The sequence below is a fragment of the Neltuma alba genome, unplaced genomic scaffold (assembly GCF_004799145.2).
Source record: "Neltuma alba isolate B1F8T4 unplaced genomic scaffold, ASM479914v2 tig00012069_pilon, whole genome shotgun sequence".
In the NCBI taxonomy this organism is placed as follows: Eukaryota; Viridiplantae; Streptophyta; class Magnoliopsida; order Fabales; family Fabaceae; genus Neltuma; species Neltuma alba.
The window spans coordinates 17,550-40,382 of record NW_021636630.1 but is presented as its reverse complement, the minus strand read 5'-3'; the positions used below and the strand labels follow the sequence as shown (position 1 = coordinate 40,382).

The 22,833-nt window shown below is 32.4% G+C and overlaps 3 protein-coding genes across 3 annotated transcripts; 1 reads left to right on the top strand and 2 right to left on the bottom strand.

Annotated features, from left to right (window-relative positions):
- Positions 1-11,026: 11,026 nt before the first annotated feature.
- Positions 11,027-11,889, top strand: LOC114721778 (uncharacterized). Its single transcript, XM_028907636.1, has 3 exons — positions 11,027-11,181; positions 11,273-11,334; positions 11,430-11,889. The coding sequence occupies exons 1-3, from the start codon at positions 11,034-11,036 to the stop codon at positions 11,550-11,552; spliced, it is 333 nt and encodes a 110-aa protein (XP_028763469.1). The 5' UTR covers positions 11,027-11,033; the 3' UTR covers positions 11,553-11,889.
- Positions 11,890-15,613: 3,724 nt separating this feature from the next.
- On the bottom strand, positions 15,614-17,959 carry LOC114721777 (GDSL esterase/lipase At1g74460-like). The gene is given in 6 exon segments (XM_028907635.1): positions 15,614-16,093; positions 16,194-16,338; positions 16,340-16,444; positions 16,591-16,830; positions 16,947-17,079; positions 17,669-17,959. Coding segments are annotated over 6 exon segments (1,104 nt in total). The 5' UTR covers positions 17,905-17,959; the 3' UTR covers positions 15,614-15,848.
- A 2,109-nt stretch (positions 17,960-20,068) lies between these two features.
- LOC114721775 (pentatricopeptide repeat-containing protein At3g47530-like) lies at positions 20,069-22,385 on the bottom strand. Its single transcript, XM_028907632.1, is given in 4 exon segments — positions 20,069-21,366; positions 21,369-22,035; positions 22,038-22,181; positions 22,287-22,385. Coding segments are annotated over 4 exon segments (1,845 nt in total). The 3' UTR covers positions 20,069-20,431.
- Positions 22,386-22,833: the final 448 nt, after the last annotated feature.

The following is a 22,833-nucleotide window of genomic DNA, read 5'->3' as shown; positions in this document are numbered from 1 at the left end:
TTTTATTTTAAAAATATATATAAACTTCTCTTAAAATTAAAATACATGTTACACAAACATTCCTTATATATTTAAGATTTCATTTCCATTTATCCAACTGTTAGGTTACTCTTAATTTTAATTTTTAAACTTTTGTTTTGACTAAAATACTCCTCGTTAACATAAAACTTATTTAAACTTGTATATTTGTCAAAAAAAAAAAGATTTTCTATACAAAGAAAACAATTTTAATGCATATATTTTCAAATTTTTAATATGCAATAAAATTTATTAATTTTGATTATCTTAATATTTTCAAAATTTTAATATGCAATAAAATTTATTAGTTTTGATTATATTATAAAATTTTATAATTTTAATTTTTCACTGCATAGTAAAACTCATTTATTTGATTTTTTTTAAATGACTAGAAAGTATATTAAATGAATATTTTTTCATTGTATAATATAAATTGTTTAATTTTGAGAGACTATAGAAATTATTTAAATTTATAATTTAAAATTTTAAAATACAAATTTTGTTAGAAACACTTATAACGTATTTAGTCTATTGTATATTTATTTAAAGAATTAGTCAAATTTCTATTAAAGGTTTTTATGTCCACATTTTTAAAATAGATAAATTTTTCATTCCAATGTGATAGAAACACTAAACAAATAACTATTTGTAAAATAAAAAATAAAATTAAGGGAAAAATTTTTAAATTTCTCAAAAAAATTTAGCCAAAATTTAATGATTTAGTGTTATGAAGGGTAAATTAGTAAATAAAAAGTATCTTAATATAAATTTTAATTAAAAAAGTATGTTTTTAAAATATTTTTAATGGAGTTATCAGTTTAAATTTAACCGTATGTTTTCAAAATTAAAAAATAGTCGGTATAATTGGAGTAAAATATAAAGGAGGTCAAAATATTTTACTGAAAAAATAAAAATGAATTATAAAGTAATGTGAAGTGAACAGGTCAAATTAAAACCAAACGGAATCAGTAGCAAAAATACAAAATGAAGAATTTTGTTAAGTTCTTAAATCAAATTAAGGTATTGAGGGATCTCTATATCAAATATCAATATTTACACATATGTTAGAATGAACTTAGTTGGCATAGTTCTCGTGGAATTTAAAAATAAGGGGATAAAAAAGATTTGAAAGTAGAGTAATAGGTAATAAAAAAATGGAAAAGAATGATTTGTCTTGAAGTTATAGAATAAAGAAGATAATTACAGAGAAAATAGATGAAGGATGAGTTTGGCAACTGTTACAGTAATTTTTTAAAAAATATTTTTATGTAAATTGAAATAAAACTCATTTCATATATTCATCTTACAAAAATTATCCAAACAGCTCGTTGAAAACTATTCGATCAATTTTTAAGATACTAAGCATATGATACTTGGTTTTTATTTACATGTACCATCCTACTCCTTAAATGGCATCTTGCCAAGTGGAAGTAGTGAAATATAAAAATATAAATTTTATGAATGTAGAGAAGAAAACAATTTACTAGTCTGGTCTTAAATATAAGACTTATTTTATAATATAATTTATATTATAAAATAAATATTATATTTAGTATAGGAGGAGTATAAGACTTGTGAAGTTTTCATATCATCCGAGAAATATGAAGCCGCATAAAGTGACACATGGACATGGACTTGTGCATAATTGTTACTCCCTCCGACGTTTTTCTTAAGTAATTTTAAATTGTATTATAGATTAAAAAATTAGTTAAAGATAATAATAAACAAAAATTAATTTTTTTAAATATCCTTATTTATACAAGAGAAAGTATAAGAAAGGGAACAAAAAATTATTATAATAAAAATAATTATGAAAAAGAGAATATCATTTGAAAAATAAAATAATAAATATACTAAGTATTAAAATAAGTAATTACTTGGGGTAAAATATGAAATGTGCTTCAAAATTTTAAGACAACTCATAAATGTTGCTTATTTTTAGAGACAATAAAGAAATGGTAGTTGTTGCTTATAAAAAAAAGATAGAGGGAGTATATTCACAATAACAAAATACTACAAGCATTTTTTTAAGGGAAAATGACAATAAAATACCACTTGAATTCTAAAAGGACAAATAAGGGACCTGAATAAGCAAAATGACAAATAAGGCACTGGGTACCAATCTGGAATTCATATTTTCGGCCAAAAGACCAAAACGCCCTGATGAATGCGGGAAGACTGAAAGCTGAAAGTGAGAGAAAGGAGAGAGGAAGACCGACGCAGTGAGAGAAAGGAGAGAGGAAGACCGACGCTGATGAAATGCGGGAAGAAGGAAAGAAGAATGTTGGAAATGCTATTATCTTACTCCTTCGCATCACCATTCTGTAGAGATTGTTGATTTTGGTTGCGGGAAAGAGGATTTGTAGTGAGAGAGGGAGTGAACCGAAGCGGAAATCAGCAAGCAATTACGTAACGTAACTGCTGTGATATGCTTGCTGGTTTTTGGTAAATCCCATTACGTGAATGGTAAATTTCACTATACATGTAGTTAATTATGAATTTTACAAAATACATATTGTGATTTATAACTTTTGTAGTGAAAGTGACTACTTTGTTAATGGGTTTTGCAACCTGTTTTCAGGAGATAAACAACTTGTTTGTAAAAACTAATAAAAGTGACAACTTTTGTAGTCACGTTGAATTAACTGGTTGCAAAAGCCATTTAAGAAGTGGTCATTTTCACTATAAAAGTTGTAAATATCACTGTGTATTTTGTAAAATTCAGCGTCAAATTTTATTGATTTTTAGAAACAAGTTGCTCATCCCCTGAAAAGAGGTTGCAAAACTCATTTAAGAAGTGGTCATTTTCACTATAAAAGTTGTAAATATCACTGTGTGTTTTGTAAAATTCAGCATCAAATTTTATTAATTTTTAGAAACAAGTTGCTAATCTCCTGAAAAGAGGTTGCAAAACTCATTTAAGAGGTGGTAATTTTCACTACAAAAGTTGTAAATATCACTGTGTGTTTTGTAAAATTCAGCATGGAATTTTATTGGTTTTTAGAAACAAGTTGCTCATCCCCTGAAAAGAGGTTGCAAAACTCATTTAAGAAGTGGTAATTTTCACTACAAAAGTTGTAAATATCACTCTATGTTTTGTAAAATTCAGCATGGAATTTTATTGGTTTTTAGAAACAAGTTGCCAATTCCTTGAAAAGAGGTTGCAAAACTCATTTAAGAAGTGGTAATTTTCACTACGAAAGTTGTAAATCTCACTATGTGTTTTGTCAAATTTAGTAGGAAATTTTATTAGTTTTTAGAAACAAGCTGCCCATCCCTGAAAACAAGTTACAAAACCCATTGAATAAGTGGTCATTTTTACTACGGAAGTTGTAAATCCCACTATACGTTTTGTCAAATTTAGCGTGAAATTTTATTAGTTTTTACAAACAAGTTGTTTATCTCCTGAAAACAGGTTGCAAAACCCATTAACAAAGTAGTCACTTTCACTACAAAAGTTATAAATCACAATATGTATTTTGTAAAATTCATAATTAACTACATGTATAATGAAATTTACCATTCACGTAATGGGATTTACCAAAAACCAGCAAGCATATCACAGCAGTTACGTTACGTAATTGCTTGCTAATTTCCGCTTCGGTTCACTCCCTCTCTCACTACAAATCCTCTTTCCCACAACCAAAATCAACAATCTCTACAGAATGGTGATGCGAAGGAGTAAGATAATAGCATTTCCAACATTCTTCTTTCCTTCTTCCCGCATTTCATCAGCGTCGGTCTTCCTCTCTCCTTTCTCTCACTGCGTCGGTCTTCCTCTCTCCTTTCTCTCACTTTCAGCTTTCGGTCTTCCCGCATTCATCAGGGCGTTTTGGTCTTTTGGCCGAAAATATTAATTCCAGATTGGTTCCCAGTGACCTCCTTGTCATTTTGCTTATTCAGGTCCCTTATTTGTCCTTTTAGAATTCAAGTGGTATTTTATTGTCATTTTCCCTTTTTTTAACTTATAATTTGGTTTTAAACATAAAACTTTAATCCACTTTATTCTATCTATTATATTTATTTATTTATTTTAAAGGAGTTTTTATAATAGTTGTACATATTAGATATTTTATCAAATAAAAATTAATTAATAAAAATATTTAAAAAAATAATATTATTATACATAATTAAATTAATTATTTTTTTAATCTATTTAAATTCATCAAGTATTTTTGCCAGACACAACAAAAATATTAAAAAAATCAGGTATTATGGGACGGGAGTCATAGTAAAGCAAGTGGATTTGCATACGTGTCGGACGTATGAGAAAGTTTGAGTCAGCACGCCTCATTTAGGGCACACGTGTCCTGAAAAGTTACTCGCTTTTACAAAAGTAAAGGACGCAGCACGTTGTTGGTTGGGAGTTGCAAAGTGGTTTTGACACCACGTTTAATTAAATTAATTAATTAATGTTCACCCCTCTAATCTCCCTCATATAATATTGATCTAATTATACATGCTTTATGTTGATGATAGGAGCCGATAATCCCACGTGTTAACTCATGATTAGTCTTTCCCTCTACTCTAAGTTGCTTCTCCAGATGCTGCAAGGAAGCGACACGTACGCATTTCTGAGTCAGACCCCACATTTCACGTTAAGAATTTCCCACCCCTCTGATTATGACACCATAATTAATCTTCATTATACTAAACTCCTAAGATTTAAGGAGTATTAAACAACGAGGATCTACGAGTCACGTGTCAACCTACGCCTTGTTGACCTCTCCAGATAATTTATTTTCTGCACAAGACATTCTTCGCTGGTCTTAAAAGCTGGGGATGATTTTACTTTTGGTCTAAGCAGTATTTGTTTTATGTTTGATACTCCCTCCGTTCCTTATTATAAGAGACATTTGATGCTTATGACATGTTCCTATATATAAGAGACACTTACAAGTTGTCTCTACTTTTTTGTGTTGATTTACTATTTTACCCATATTTATTATCTCCAACTCACACTCTCTCTCCTTCCCACTTCTCTTTCTTTTAATAATTTAATTGTTTTCTCTCATGCTCTCTCTCCTTATTAATGAGGGTATTTTTGGAAAAAAATTATACTTTTTACACATTAATTGTTCTTAACTAATTTTAACTGTTTTTTTTATCAACGTACTTCGGTTATTTGTCTATTATAATAAGGAACGGAGGGAGTACTATTCTTGGTGTTTATAGTTTGATTGAATATTAATTTTAATTCTTATTGCTTCAATTATTGGTTATGATTTATATAGTTTTATAAAAGACTTGATGTGAGTTTTGTATAATGATCAAAATCAAATCAAAACTCATTAAAATTAAAAGTATGATGGCAGCTTATTAAAGGAATAAATTCTCATAAAATAACAGGGACCAAAATTGACAGCTCGAACTTACACAAATAAAAATTAAAATTTGATCAAATTTATGAAGACAGAAAAATGATATTAATCCTTCATTTTGCATGTAAAAATGACTTACTAGCAATATTTCATGGCTTAAGTGAAATTAGTTAGTCGTAAAATCATTTACAACTGCTGCTTCATATTGATTCTCATATACTACCTCCGGTCCTTAATATAAGACCCTATTTGACTTTTATTTTGATCTTAAATATAAGATCCGATTAACTTTGTCTCTTATATTTATACATTTTTTCCCTCCAGAGTAGCTTTTCTAACAATGATAGTTCTAGTTAATACACTTAATTAGCAGGGATATTTTAAGAAAGACAACATCTATTTAGAACAAATAACCAAGTCAGCTTACTTCTTTAATTTCCTCAAACTAGTCAATTGGTTCTTATAATTAGGACTAGAGGTAGTAAGATTTAATTGGAAGTTAAATTTGATACTAAAGTATCAATTTATGATGCTTCTTATATTTATCATTCTCTCCCAAACTACTCGTGTTAATATTGATACTCACTTAATAATAATTAAATATTCTAAGTCATATTTATTATAATTAATTAATTAACATAATTTTTTAATATATTCAAATTATTTGATTATTTAAGTAGATTTTGTATGAAGCATGGGATGTGATGCTTCCCTTTAAAAAAAAAAAAGAGATGTGATATGCAATTCTGCATTACACAAGTAAAAAAGAAAATGCAATTTTTGCGAAAATCAGAGCTGGGCAAAAAGTAGATTCTTTTCAAGTAGGTTTGCTCCATTTGCAAAAGTTAAGAATAGAATCACCAATCAATCATCGCTCACGCAGCAAACCCGAGTTTGTTACGCCTTTTCGAATCAACAATACTTTTTTCAGACCAAAAAAATCATAACTGTTCTTTCTTTTATTATAAGAATTTCAACTCGGAAAGACGAGTCACTATTGGGCCGGAAGAAAGAAGAACGTGGATGGTGTAGTATTATGGGCCCAATGAAGCCCAAGATACCTAGCTGCATCTGTTCCTCATAGCCCAGATTTCTCTTATTCACAGTAACTGCACACCGTTTTGGCCCATTCTTCCGATTTCTCCATAAGCACCACGTATAAACAAATCAACTTAACCGACAAAAGTTGGGTTAAAAAAAAAAAAAAAGACAAATCAAGGTTCACATTCCTATTAAAAGAGGTATTGATATTTAATACCTGATAGTAACCTGAATATAATTGCTTTCAATAGAGTATCTATGTGCAGAAAAGAAACAAACCAACTTACTTTATATTTTAAATATTGATCTTTTTTTTTTTCAAACAATATACTACCTCTGATAGTCCAATCCTTCATATAACAGTTAGTAGACTAATTTGAGCAGATTAAAAAAATTAATAAAGTTAATTATTTGTGATAAATATATGCTGTATTTCCTAAAATATCTTTGCTAGTCATGCATATTAGTTAGAACTATCATTTAATAAAATATTTAATATGTGCAACTATTACAAGGGTTATTTAAAAAAAAAATGAATGTGATAAACAAAATAAATTGTGATATTATATTTAAAACTAAACTGAATATTAAAATAATTCCTATAATAAAGATAAGACATAGTGCTAATATTTGATAGGAGGAGTAGGCTTTTTTTATTCTTCAACACACGGATGATTTAAATTTCTTCCTTTTTTGAAACATAAAGAGGGGATAAAACCCCCATTACACACTGTGGCCTCGTGGGTATGCAACCCAGTAAAGTCGTTACCAACATGATGATTTCAATTTCCTTCCAACACTAATAATTTTGAGTTTAAATTTGAAGGTGATATTTAATTTCCTTTAAAAAAAAAATGTGTCGCGTGTGTGTCAGCTAGCGGAAAGTAAGGAATAAAATTTCACTTTCAAGTGTGGGCTCTTTCTTTCTTGAATATCTTTAAAGCAAAGGCCCAGTGTCATAATTTTTGTTGGGTAATAATTAATACTACTTCCTGTCCTAATTACAAAAATCAGTTGACTAATTTGAGGAAATTAAAAAAAGAAGTTAAGTTAGTTATTTGTAATAAATAGGCGTTGTCCTTCTTAAAATATCCTTACTAATCAAGTATGTTGGTTAAAATTATAATTATTAGAAGGACTATCTTGGAAAAATTTGAGTAAATATGAAAGACAAAATAGATTGGGGTCTTATATTTAGAACCAACATGAAAGTCAAACATGATCTTATATTAAGGACCGGAGATAGTAAGTGGTAATAAAATTGATATATATTACCTCCGGTCCTAATTATAAGACCCAGTTGACTTATTTGAGGAAATTAAGGAAGTAAGTTAAGTTAGTTATTTGTAATAAATAAGTGTTGTCATTTCTAAAATATCCTTGCTAATTAAGTATACTAGCTAGAACTATCATTATTAGAAGGATTATCTTAGAAAAAAATGCATAAATATGAGAGATAAAATGGATTAGGGTCTTATAATTAGGACCAAACAAAAAGTTAAATGGGGTTTTATAATAAAGACTGGAGGTAGTATATATATATATATATATATATAGACACACATACTTTTTTTATTCAATATTTTTACCGGTTTTCTCTTGTTTTGCTAATTTTATCAGTCTTAATTATATTAGTCTCGAAATGATTTTCGGATTGGACTAAGACCCGTCAATTCATCTATTGGTGGAATCCCATTTTGACCTTACCAGTGGTACATTCACATCTCACTGTGTCAAGAGAAAAAAGCACATTCACATCTCATAGCGGTTTGATCAATAGTACTTCCGTCATTAACAATCTCTCTTATATTACGTCTTTAAATATAATAAGCAAATTGGCTTTGAACAAACTTTTAAGCTGATCTCTTCACTTTTACTCCATCAAATACATGCCACTTATTATTTCTTTGTAATAAATTTCTATTCATTATGTTTGTTTTGTCAGAATTCTATTTATTACTCATCTGGTCTTATTTATAAGACACTTCTAGCATGTTTCACAAAGACCAAGGAAAATCTTAAATTTTATTAACTCTCATTTAAAATTTAATAAATTTTCAACTTTATCTCTATTTAATATACATTATACCTCATACATACAAAGTCAACACAATAATAAATGAGGGGTAAAATTGTACATCTATACAAAAAATTTCTCTCAGTATCTTATAAATAGGACCAAAAAGTGTCTTCTCTCTCTGACCTATAAATAGGACCAGAGGAGTATCTCTCATACTCTTTTTACAAATAACGATATAATTTTTTTTTAAAGAAAGTATACATATCTTATATGTTTATTACTTCTAACTATATTTAATTAACATCTTGAATATGGTGGATTTGATAATTATTTCTCATAATAAGAGGCGGAGAAAGTACTTGACATGAAAACACACCACCATTGACACTAATGTCCACATAATAATTGCGTTAGCTAAAAGTTGGATGTCACAATCCTGGATTGGTGTGGTGCGTTGAAATTAAGATTGGACGTAGCAGATGGCAAGAACCAATAAACATATGAGCTGTACTCCTCCGTCTATTATTATAAAATTCTTTTAACTAAGTTATATTGTTTAAAAAAACAATTAAAATTAGTTAAAAATAATTAACATATAGCAAATATAATTTTTTTAAATATACACTTATATATAAATAGATGAATATAAAAGAGTAATAATAAGATAAATAAAAAAGAAAATGTATTAAATGCATTAAATTAAAGATAAAATAGGTAATAATATATTAAATGTTCAAAAAAATTCAAAAAAGATCTTATAAAAAAGAATAAACTCATTCAAAAAATTAGATGTTATAATAAATGACGAAAGAGTACCTTTTAATTTGTACCCTTGTCATCCCTTCTTGCCATAAATGTGAGTTAAATAACTAATTTTTTTATAAAGATTAAAAAAATTAGTTAAGTTATTATTTATTAAATATATATTGATATCCCTAAAATATTAATATTTTAGTAAGTTGCGTTGAAAACTAATCTTTTAATAAAAATAACAATTGATATATGCAAACAATAAAAAGAGTTTGAGGAAAAAAAACTATAAATTAAGTTGAAAATATATTGAATTAAATTTTTGTATTTAGAATCAAAACAAACCTTTTTATTAGCTCTTACATTTAAAACCGGTGGGAGTATGAGGGTTTTTTCCTCTATTTAATTAGTTTTTTAAAAGCTAATGGGAATACAAAATGATGGAGGATTTCCCAGAAGCTGAATATTACTTTTCTTTACAAAGATTAATGAGCACGAAAGGCATCAGAAGCAGAAAGCAATATGAACCGGGTTTAGCAGCTTAGCAAGTATTTAGGCTTTTGTATGCTGCATGTGCTTTTTTTGCCTTAAATCTCACTTCTGAGAACCATTTTTGAGTTTTCTATATCAATTCACACTTCCACATGTACGTAATACATCTATAACATTCTTTCTCTCTCTCTCTCTCTCTCTCTCTCTCTATATATATATATATATATAAGTTTTGTCTGCGTGGTGCTGGGGTTAACAACCTTTTCTTCTGTAATGGCTTTGTACAACCTTTCTACTTTACTGTCTGGTTATTGCTTATTATAATTAAATCCATCTTCATTAAGGAAATGACCCAGCCATGTGAAAAGCCTTTATTTTCCCAAGGTCAACCACATTCGTCTTTTATTATAGTACTTTACTACATGATGGTCACTGCTAAATTCGTCTGCACGTTGGACAGCATTAAAGAGAGCAACCACTCAAGTGAAAAATAGAAAATTTATCTTTCTGCCTAAGGTCAGCGTAACCTTTTCCTTTGAAATTTCGAAGTTTTGATCTCTCTTCTAGTTTAAGGATCCTTTAATCCCCTCTTAAATTCATTACAAAGTTTATATTTTCATTTGCCTCAGAGAGAGAGAGAGAGAGAGAGAGAGAGAGGATTGTTGTGGTTATCTGAGTCTGACTTAGTGGAGAACAGTGACGTTGCCAATATCTTCGAAATTTGCATGCACTAGGTAGGGGCGGAAGAACCAACGCACGAGTTTGCTTTGACATTCCCATACAATGACCCAGAGATGGAGAAATCACTGCCACATTTGGTGCCTATCATCTGTTTGCTTTTATGCTTCAGTTGAAAATACATAATGGCAATGAAGCACTACAACTGTGTGTGAGTGCCTATGCTTTTCAGTGAGTTTCTTGGATGTACCTGGGTTGGCTGTTTAACATTGATGCCATTCATACAGGAAAAAATGGAATATGCTCGAGCTTTCATGGTAAATCCCACTGCACATTGACCTCAATCAGTGTACCAGCTTAGGTTTTGCCCCTGCAAACATACCTACGCGTCATCTTTCCACTTCCATAGTGTACCCCATCTTCTGTCACCATCTATCTTTGACTTAAATACTGGTTTTGTGTTTTCTTATTCACAAGCCACAAGAATTTTATCTCCTCATGATGATCATGTTGATGGTATTAATAATCTGGCCTTATTCTTTATAAAACCAGAGACTGAAAACGCGTTGTTCCCCCACGGAATGATGGGTTGTTATCACCTTTTTGACCCTTGCCAATATGATTGCTTTTCCAATCACCCACATGCCATACACAAAACATTTACAAAAATCTAACGCACCCCAGCATTATATAAACTGAGAGCCACCCACCATATGGGAAGCAACATACACACTAGAGAACTGAGCTTGTTTCTAATAATAAGCTTTCTATTGCAGAAAATGGCGAGCGTTCTCTTTCGTCTCTTTGTTGTTCTGCTAGGGCTCTCTTATCTTCTATCTTTGCAAGCAATCCCAATCACAAGTAAAAACATATTTCCTTTCTTATGTTCTCTTGGTCCTGCTTCTTCTTTAGCCCCTTGTTCTTTCTACTGATTGCGCGTTTGTAAATGCAGGAACTGAGAACCTTATGCAGGGCCCCCTAGTTCATGATGTTATTTCTGAGAACACCGACAAGGTACAAACTTGAGGCCATAGGACAAGTTATTATGTGGTGCAAAATTTCACACTAGATTCTTTCATGTTAACCAGGAACCTTTGCTATTGTTACAGATTGCAACAGAGAGAAACGTGGAGTTGGAGGAGCCAAACACTGTTACTGAGAGAATGGACCTGGAACTCCATGACTACCCACCCTCAGGAGCCAATAATCGTCACACTCCAAGAGCCCCATGATCGTTTGTGTGTGAAATGATATTAATGCTGTGATGAATAATCTTATTTGGGTTCCTTTTGGTAGGATTGTTCTTCATATTACGATTGTACAATGTCAAGTGCGGTTATCAGCAATGTTCTGTTGTTCTTCAATATCATGCTTAAGCAGCCACGGATATTGATGCTTAATTGTCTACTGTCTTGAAGGCAAGCAATTATGTGCAGTGCGATGAAGAAGTAACTACTACTACTACTAGAGTTTAATAATTCGAATTATTGATTAGTATCTATAATATTCATCTGGGGATTTAGACCCCTTTGTGTTCGTTCAATTCCTGCTTAATTATCCTTCAGTATCTGTGTTGTTCACGGCTCATCTGGAGCTATTATTATGGTGCTTATCACATATATCTTTCAGATCAAGGCTGTGTCTAATTCGGCGATAATAGCCATTTTGGCTTGATGATATTGATATACTCCTCCGGCCTTAGGACTGAAGGAGTACTTAATATAAGAACTAATTTAACATTTAATTTGATCTTAAATATAAGATTCCAATCCATTTTGTTTCTTACATTTATCTTCTTCTTTTTTAAGATAGTCCTCATAATAGTTACACATGTTAAATACTTTATCAAATGGTAATTTTAGCTAATACACATGATTATTAAGGACATTTTAGGGAAGATGATTCCTATTTATTACAAATAACTAACTTAACTAATTTTCTTAATCTACTCAAATTAATCAACTAGCTTTTATATCAAAGAAAGGAATCAGTATGTAAAAGTAAAGGCATTAATCAAATGCATGTAATTTGACTCACCAAGAAGACACTTGTTTCTTCTATTACTACTTAAATTTAGATGAATTTAGGAATTTGCCAATATATGAATAAATTAAACTTATAACAAACACAAAAATCAAGTATATACAACAAACGGTATTTTTCCATTCTAAATATAAAATTCATTTTGTAATATAATTTATATTACAAAATGATATTTAGGACCGGAGGACTATATGGATTTCACCTTGCCTCATCTACATATTTGTCAATTTACCTTATTGTAGATCCAATCAAATCAATAATACTACATCCGGTCCTTAATATAAGACTTTGTTTGACCTTTATTTTGATAATAAATATAAGATCTCAATCCACTTTGTCTCTCATATTTATGTATTTTTTTCCAAGATAATCCTTCTAATAATGATAGTTCTAGCCAATATACTTAATTAGTAAGGATATTTTAAGAAAGACAATACCTATTTATTACAAATAACTAACTTAACTTTTTTTCTTAATCTTTTCAAATTAGTCAACTAGTTCTTATAAATAGGACCGGAGGTAGTACGTAGTTTGTTCCATCATTATTCAACCATGCACCTTTTTTTTTTTCAATCTTATTTTTAAACAGTCACATAATTTAAATTATGTTTTTCGCGTATCTTAAACACATATATATTCGTTCAAACTACTTTTAATTAATTTATTTAATATATGTGAAATAATTAATAAATTCTTATAAAAAGAACAAAAAAGAGAATAATATATAATATTTTTAAATTTAACCACCTTTAAAGTAACATTTTGATTTGATGTTGAAAGCTTCTACTTACTTCCGCCAATAAAAGACAGTCACATGTAACGGTAAAATAATTTATACTCCAACGCTCGAGATTTTTTTTTTTTAAAGTTTTAGCTTTGGCGGGAAGCAAATATACGATAATTAATAAACCAGAATCACAAAAGGACAAACTAAGGTTGGACTCAACTACTTAGGCATATGTTAGAATAGTGAGAAAAAAACAATTATTTTAAAGCCATAAAGAAGGAAGGTAAATACAAAAAAAAAAACTCCACAAAATGCATAAATAGTTCTCAAGTCTCGAATTCTTTCATACAACTATTAAGATATAAGAATGTATAAAATTAATATTGAAAAAGGAGCTGAAAAATGGAATCGGCAAGAGGATTAAATTTCACTACCATGGATAATTTAACAGTTCCAAGCAAAAATATGGATTTTGATTAGATATGGGACACTCATGGTGCCAAATATATGTCCGGTGTTACATTAAAAAGGTCTTAAAATAAATACTGTTTGTAATAATTGATGATTATACATATATTTATATATGAGGGGTGCATTTGGCATTAAGCCGACAAATGGCTTTTGATGTAGCCCATCTTTTGCCCAAAAGGATATGGGAACATAATGCTGAAATGCCATTTGTCGACCCATAGTTTGATTGGTGTTGCAAGACCAAGTGTTTCCAATGTGTTTTACAAGCTAATCCAAATTGTTTAATGTAATCATTCATATTGCTGACCTAATTGGAGCCCTTTCAGGATACTTAATTACAAATATGTAATTAAATATTTGATATGTTTGAGTGGAGAAAGTGATGTACCAAAGTTGTGGAAATTTGACATTTTTATAGTGCTTGGCGGGGTGACCCCTGCGCCCTCTTCCCAAAGTATCTGGCTTTTCAAGTCATTAAGTTGTATATTGCTCATTGTGGAATATGAAATAATGGCCTTCTATAGTTATTACCAAAATAAGTTCCCTCCATTGATTTGCTTTGTTTGAAATTTCCCATAAAAAATATCCCACCTACCGGCTCTATAAATATTTCTCTGGTTCTATTTATAAAGTACATCTAGTATATTTCATATAGATCAAGAAAAACCTTAAAATGTGTTAACTCTCTATTAAAATATAATAAATTTCTAATTTTACTCCTATTTAATACATATATCTTTCAAAAAAGATAACTATCTACACTATAATAAATAGAGATGAAATAGTACATCCACACTAAAAATTTAATGAAGTGACTTATAAATAGGACAAAAAAATATTCTCTTCTCTGCTCTATTAATAGGACCAGAAGAGTATGGATGATTATTATAAGTTGAAATACTTTCACAGTGAGCGATTTTGGGTGTCCTTCTCTGTTTTTCCTCTTCTTTTTTTTAGACGCACTTTTTGTGCCTAAATAAATAGAATATGCTCTAATATTCCATTCTTTAGGTGAGTGCACCCAATAGATTGCCCTGAACCCAAATTTGGTATTTCTCTCATTCTCTATTATCGCTTTCTAACAATATGGTTAAATATATGTCACCTAAAACAAAAGTTTTGATGCTGCAGATATGCAAAAAAAAAAAAAAAAAAGGCAAAAAGAGCATGTACATATACAGGAAGTGTACAACTGTAAGGCTATAATACTTGTTAATGGCAGATCAGATTCCAATCAGGATATTCACAATCTTTGTAGGTCTATTTCATTATACTTTTCAATTTTCATACAATATTCATAACTCTATATGAAGTGCGAGATGGAAAGATGAGTTGCCACCAAAGTTGGGTGATCGACACGTTTGGTAGAATTAAAAAACTTATCAAACATCAAAGCAAAGGGATTATATTGCCTAATGCCTAGGCTTAGGAAATGAACCTTTTGTCCCTATATCTGCTTCATTCTTCAGCTTTTGTTATGCCTTTAGTTCTTCCTGATGCCATGATAAACTAAGAGTAATATTTAGATCAGTAAAAGTAAAAGTTGTCTTGCTATGCTTTGTTAGCTGGACTCCTTCACTCCACTTTCTCCTTTATTCATACAATGAATCTATGGTTAAGTTGTACCCACCACCTAGATGTATATTCTAAACTAATTTTTCAGTGGTAACTAGAATTTTAAAATAATTTATGATATATTCAGCACTATAGCATTTAGTACCCTAATTTTAGGTGCTAGTGAGGAAATTACTTTAAAGGTAACATAGCAGAAAAAATTACTTTAGGACATCTGATGTTATTGGAAAAATATTTTAGAATGCTGCAAAAATTAGTTCAAATACTTTGAACTGTTGAAAAAATATTTCAAGTTACTAGATGCGCATTAGCGCTATAATTTCTAAAACTACAGTTTTTAGGGGGTAATCATACAAACTCTCTTCCTAAACACAGGCTACTTTGGTTTTAGAATAAATAGCATGGATATGAGAAATGTTAAGTGGTTCTGAAAGGAAGCACAAAATGTACTGGAGGGAGTGAAACAAAAACAGAGAATAATGGTTAAAGGGCCCAGATCTCTCCAATACAGACTACTAAAGTTACTGTCATACTGCAATGTTGCCATTGCAAGGGAGCATTATTGAACATAATGACTCACAAACTTGTTTCTTGTATAGCTAAGTTCCTTTTTTTATAACCAAACAGAGATAACAACAAAATTATGGCCAAATAACAGGTTAAATAACAGAGAGATGTTTGTTTCCATTACAAGTAACATGAGTGGCTTTTGTTAATCTTCGGGAGAAGGAGCAAGAGCTGGGGCAGGTGAAGGAGCATTTGTTTGGTCGCCACGTAAGAATCCGAATTTCTTGATGAGCTCGTTTGCAATCAGCTCATTTGCACTGTCTGTCGGGTGGTACTCATCCCAGAACACATACTTGCTTCTATCTTTGCACAGACTTGATGCTGGTAGACATGTCAGAGCTGGTCGTATTCTCCCAAAGGAGCAGCAGGGCGAGTCTGAATTCTGAAATCCTACAGATTCAAATGTAATTGTAATGACAATGATTCTTAGTATCACAATGCCAGATGTAAATCTTACTGAAAAACATGCTTGAAATGTTGGATTACTAACCGTATTTGCTTGGATTGCTTATAACATCGTCAACAACATCATAGGCATCCCCAAATCTATAGCTTGAATTAGGAAGTTGAGCAACCAAGTCATCTACCAACTTGCTTACAGCTTTGTTGAAGCTCTTAGCCAGATTGTTCGTTTTTTTCTTGGCAATTCCCAGAAGTACTAAGCACTCTCTGGAGAGGAATGCAGCCCATTGGTCCCAACCCAAACACCATCAGTTGTCTTGCTCCTAAGCTATGCAGAATCTAAACAGAAACAACAGACATGACAACTAAAACAGTTAAAGAAAGAAACAAAGAAAGTTTTTGTTGTTAAAAGTAAAATTATAGCCAAAAAGTTAAAGAAAGAAACAAAGAAAGAGTTTCTGTTGTTAAAAGTAAAATTAACTAACCTTGATTTGGTCTCCTAATGTTGTCATCAGGTACTCCACAAATGTCTTATCATTGTATGTCCATGAATCTCTATAAACAGGCATCAAGTAGTTGTTGATGAAGTCATTGCTCCCTAAAGCAATCACATAGCGAGCTCCCTGGAAAAACTCTTCCGCTGCCTTTTTCCCAATTTTGTTTCTGATTAATACCTGGGTTCCCTGAAACAGCTCAATTTGCTTGTAGAGAGAAAACCTCTGAATCTGAAAGAGCCATCATTTGTCCGACATGTTTTAGTGTGGTGTTCTTAATGGTAATGGTAAATGGCATTAGCAAACACAGCACACAGAATATGAAATAGTTTTTCCATTTGTCTTACAAAATAGGTTCCAGTTTCATTCAATATGCCGCCGCCACCAGAGGCATAATTCACTCCATTGTCCAATATTACATCCTCTGTTAAAGAAGGGTCCAAGAATGCCGGTGGCCTAGGAAGTCCCATCTTGTCACCTGAACATGCAGAATACCAATACGGTTACCTGAATTCTGAAACAACCTTATGACCAAACTAAAGCTTGCAATAGCTGTATGAATTTGTAATTCACTGAGACACAGAAAAAAAAAGAAGAAGTAACAATAGCACTTTTAACATTAGACTCAAACATCTACTATAGATTAAGGTATCCTTTGGTACGAAATATTGAAAATGAGGATAGGGATTATGATTGGGATTGAAAAATTCTATTAAAAGATTGTTTAGCATGATAAATTGCTCATTACATGGGATTAGACAATGCATGTATGTGGGATTGAAGAATACCATGGGTGAAAGTGGTATTCTCCATACCTCTATGGTTTTGCCTAATTCCATGTAACAAGCAATTACTCATGTTAAAAACTTTTTAATAATTTTTTTCAATTGCAATCCCAGTCCGCGTATCTCATTTTCTATGCTTTGTACCAAACGGGACCAAAAGTTATAATTGCAAGTTATGGTGCAACATTTTAGCTACTCAACTTAAGCGCCATGCAGAATTGGAGCCTGAAGGATACAGTGCCATGCACAACCTAATATGGCTGCTAAAAAGTGAAACTGTGTATATTATATCAGCAACAGTGCGGCCATTGGAGAATCTGCCATTAGGCAAGCCATTGCCAAAATCAATGCCATACCAAGGGAGGCTTGCCTGAGCAAGACTTCTGGAGAGGTATCTGTTGTTTCCAACATCAGAAAGGGAGTCTCCAAATATGAACTGCACAATCTTGCAGTGACATCCCTGAAGCTCATTTCCTAAAATGACCATTGCCACAAAAACCAGCCCCATGTTAAGCTTCATATTTGTCTAGTTATCCCTCCAGGCTCTTCTCAAAGGCTCCTAGTTTTTGTCGGTTTCAATGTGTAATAGTTATGAGTTTTCCAGTCATATAAAGGGTTCAGAGGGTAGCACCAATTGACGTAATATGAAGTAGATGGTTTGATGACCCAACTTATCACACCCAGTCAAACCAACTCGCAACTACTCTTACAATTTTCCTTTTTTCGCACAAAAATTCCACATGTATTGGATATCAAGTCATTGACGCATCTGAATGCACATAATCTAAGTGTCAAGATGCCAATTCAAATCTTCTTTGACGGAACTCAGAACTTGAATCATTTGTTGGGTGAGTGGCCCTGGTTTTGAACTGCGAACGCCTCATTTCATGCCAAAACTTAGATTGCTTGAGCATAAAAATTCAGACCCCTCAACTTTAATATTTTTTTTAAAAATAAATTATAATTAATGTTGATTAATACCTCTAACATAATATTGTTGGTGTTGCAGTTGGCATTTGAGGCCGGGTAAATTGGGAGAAAGTGAATCGATAAATTCTCAACAGAAACGTTGAATTTAATTTGGAAGAATTGTTATCGCAAGTCACCTAACTGGTTCACCGGTTTGAGTATAACTTGCTTGTCCGCTGGTTAGCTTAGCTAAGCCAGGTTAAGGTCTTCCTACCATCACAACATCAAATCAAGGGAACTTTTACCGCCATATATCTGTGTATCCACTAATCCACATCTAAAACATTTAAATTAAAAGATCTTAAACATTACACTCCTCCATACCCTTATACCAGAGTGTATAAAGGTCTTATATTTAAAACCGGAGGAGTACTTATTATCAAAGATCCAATTTGTCCTCACGTGTTATGAGAAATTTTAAGGAATTGTAACCAGTTTTTTCCCTCAAAGTGTTGTTACAAAATTACCCAAGCTAATAATCAATATAATGTATAAATACAAAATCATTTCTGGCTACAGCTAATCTTTCATAACGGGCTACTATTTTATTAGAATGATTAATTTTATTCATTTTTAAATAATATAGTAGAGACGCGGAAATCACAACGAAAATTTTCTTGTTTTACTTTAATAATATTTAATAGTAATATTTTTTTTTCAAAATTTGTTAAAAAAACTTATTGGTCGTTTTAGTTAATAATTATGATCATAAAAATATTTCAATTAATTTTTATTGATTTAAATCCTTAAATATGGTTCCCCCTCGAATATTGTATTAGTTATTTCTTTACTTTTTCTCTTTGAAGAATAAATCATATGAAGAGACGGAACTTCTTGTCCATAGCCTCCGGGAAAACGGACCAAACTTAAGCATGAAAATTCAATAATTTGTCTATAATTTTATTTTTACTTATATGAGAAAAATTATTAAATTATTTATTGTGCTTATAAATAACTTCTAATTCTATCTTTTTACTTCAGAAGTTTTCAACTAATGATAAATGAATAGTTAAATATTTAGTAAAACAGTTGTGTTGAGTATCCATTCATTGTCGGCTCATACAATATATTCCGTTTTTCCCCCCCTTTTGTTGAATCTTACAATATGTTTATATTCCTCAGAGCTTGCGCAGTTGAAAGTGTTGCACGTCGAAATTAAACAGAAAATTGAGAATAAGAACAGCTATCTTCAGGCAAAAATTTGCTTGTTTGTTTGTCTAAATACAAATATGGGGTATAAAGTTTATAGATATACCTACATATATTATCGTCAGGTAATGAGTCTTAAAAAAAGAAACAGATGTTGCGAAGGCAAAGGCCTTCCCTGCTTATAAAAAGAAGGTGAAGTGCAGAGGCGATGGGGGAATATAATGGGATAGTATTCTTCCTGTTGTCTTAGACGATACTCACTCCCAGACGAGTTATATGGAAAGCTTAATGTCAAAATCCACACTACCCAGACAACAAAACAAGAATTATATTTTTCAATATTGGTGAAGTAATTAATTATACCTTGCTATATTTGTATCATGGAACTTTGAATGACATGACATGAATGAACATCAAGTGAATTCTATGAAATTCTCCTTTGGCTTCACTGATTTGTAAGTTAGATTCTGACTTCACAAGTTAAAAAAGATTACCCTATTCTCTCCCATTCGTTCTATTTCATGTTCTGTCTGCCTCCCAACCAGTCAACCGCACATCAAGGCTCCAACAAGAACATGGTACCATTTCCTCGTAACATCCCATATTTATTGGGTAACAAATGTTAAAATGATCAGTAATAAATTCCTTTCTCCAGAGAGCCACTACCTAGTCTTATCTTCCAGATATTCGGTCGGAAGCCTTTCGCAATTTACTTGTCCATTTGGTATTTGTGAGGTGGAATGCATCCTCTGGAGCATCACCAAAGAAATAAGCTGCTTTTCCAGCAAATCATTATTCAATATTCATCAAAGGATAACTCTTTTTCTGTCGGCAGTTCCATAAAGGAATGAAAACATCAGGAACAAATCTTTTCCCGCTACCAAGTTTCCATTTGCTGGCCATTGGTTTCACATATCTCAACATGTCCCTTACCAATAGTCATTACAGGAGCATTGGCCTCCTCGGAAATGATGGAACCTGTTGCGATCTCTCACAATCACGTCACGGCCGTACACCCCGGAAAAATATTTCATGAACTTGTGACAATCAGCACATATACGTAGATTGTTGGCCACTCTCAGTTTTGTGGCCGGCGGAGTTACAAGAACCCCAAAAGCTACAGCTAACTTCTCACTGTGGCAAGACAGCACATACCCCTTCTCGCTGTCATCCAACTTGTGTAACTCAGATGATAGATCGGCAGCATACCCTGCAATTTTCAGCTGCTGATTTATTTCACCCAGCATCTCATAAATCTCAGCTTTTCTTGGATGTGAAACATCATCCACTATGAACTCGTGCAATTGTCCTTTCAGTTCAATTGTGCTACAACCAGGTGTGGTTTGGATTGCTTTCTCTTTCATTAGTTTTCTCACTTCTGCTACCTTCTCCCAGTGACCAGCCGAGGAATAGATATTTAGCAGCAAAACATAATCCCCTGCTTCTTGAGCTTTCAGTTCAATCAAATGCTCAGTTACCCTTTCTCCTAGATTAACATGTCCATGAATTCTACAAGCCCCGAGTAAAGTCCTCCATATTTTTGAATCTGGTTTTACCTCCATTGACATGATAAGTTGATAGGCTTGATCAAGTAAACCGGCACGCCCCAAGAGATCAACCACGCACCCATAGTGATGGATGTTGGGAATTATTCCGAATTCTCTACTCATACGCTCAAGAAATGACATTCCCTCATCGATTAACCCAGAATGGCTGCAAGCAGAAAGAACTCCCGTGAATGTCTGATCATCAGGACGAATCCCCATTCTCTGCATCTCTTCAAATGCTTCCATTGCTTGTTTCCCGTACCCATTCATTGCCAAACCAGATATCATCGCACTCCATGAAACCACATTTTTATTGTCTGTTGTCTTAAAACTTGATAAGCCTTATCCATACAACCACATCGAGAATACATGGATATGAGAGAATTCGACAGGCGAAGATACCTACCGTAGCCATGTTCTGTAATGTAACTGTGAATTCGTTCCCCGAATTCCAAAGCGTTCAAATGGGCGCATGCTTGAAGCAGGAGTAAACACGTAACATCGTCGGGTTCGCAACTATGGCTTTTACTCTGCATAACATCAAACAAACTCAGAGCGTCCCGACTCCGATTATTACGAATGCAGCAAGAAATCATGACGTTCCAAGCCACAGTATCTCTCTGAGGCATCTCATCAAACAGTTTCCATGCTTCCTCCAATTTCTCAGAGTGCGAATACAAGTCCATGAGCGTTGTCAGCAAAAGGCTATCCGATTGTTGCCCTTGTTTCAAGACACTTCCATGAATCTGAACCCCAAAAGGAAGATGAAGAATCTTAATGCAAGACTTGACAGCAAAGGAAGAGGACAATGGGTCTGGAAGAATGCCACGTCTTTTCATATGTCGATATAAATAGAGTCCTTGCTCAGGGGAGCAGCTCATAGAGTATGCTCTGATCATGATGTTGTAATGAGAAACCGAAGGGATGGTGATTTGGTCAAAGAAACGGCGGGAATATGTAGGATCCGGGAAGGACCCCAGAGAGATACACGGGACAAGAAGGGGAGGGAAATTGCAGGGTCTTGAACGAGGGATGCACGGAGAATGTGAGCCTGTATTTGGAGAAAGTGGGTCTTTTGGGTAGCAGATTTAATGCAGAAATCACGAATGCTTCTGGAAGTTACAGGGAGGGACTGAGATGGGGTTTGGATGTTTCTTATTCAGGTGAGGATAAGGTGGTGTCTCAGTTGGAGGATGCTGGGGCTGGGAGATGCGAAGGGCAACAGTGTGATAGAAACGGAGTTTGGAGACAGCATGAAAGGAGCGGTGAGAGGGAAGAAGGCCGAGTAACATCGCCGGCGACGAAAATGGGCGCAAATGTGCTCGTTGCGTTTCATGTAAGGGTGTTCATGAAGTCAGTAGCCGCTATGTCCGCCCAAGCCCGTAAAAAAATGTCCAGCCCATCCTAAAAAAATGGCCCGAAAGAACTATTGGACATGTTCGGGCTGGGCAAACTGTTGGGCAGGGCTGGGCATCGGGCACGGTATATGCCCTGCCCATTTGGCCCTGCCGAAAAATATATATAATTTATTTATATATATTTTATTTGCCTCTATTTATTTCCTAAATCAAACGCATTATTGTATCAATATTCAGTATTCATATACTTATTTATTTTTGAATGATTTTGAGAGTTAGAAACTAGAAAAATAATAAGTTGAAAAAATATACTAACAATATTTTTTGTCATAGTCCATCCTCTTAGCTACTACAAAAAGTAGTTTCATAGTATTTAATTAGTAATAACAAAATTAAGACCAGTTTCCATTTAATAAAGTTACGTTA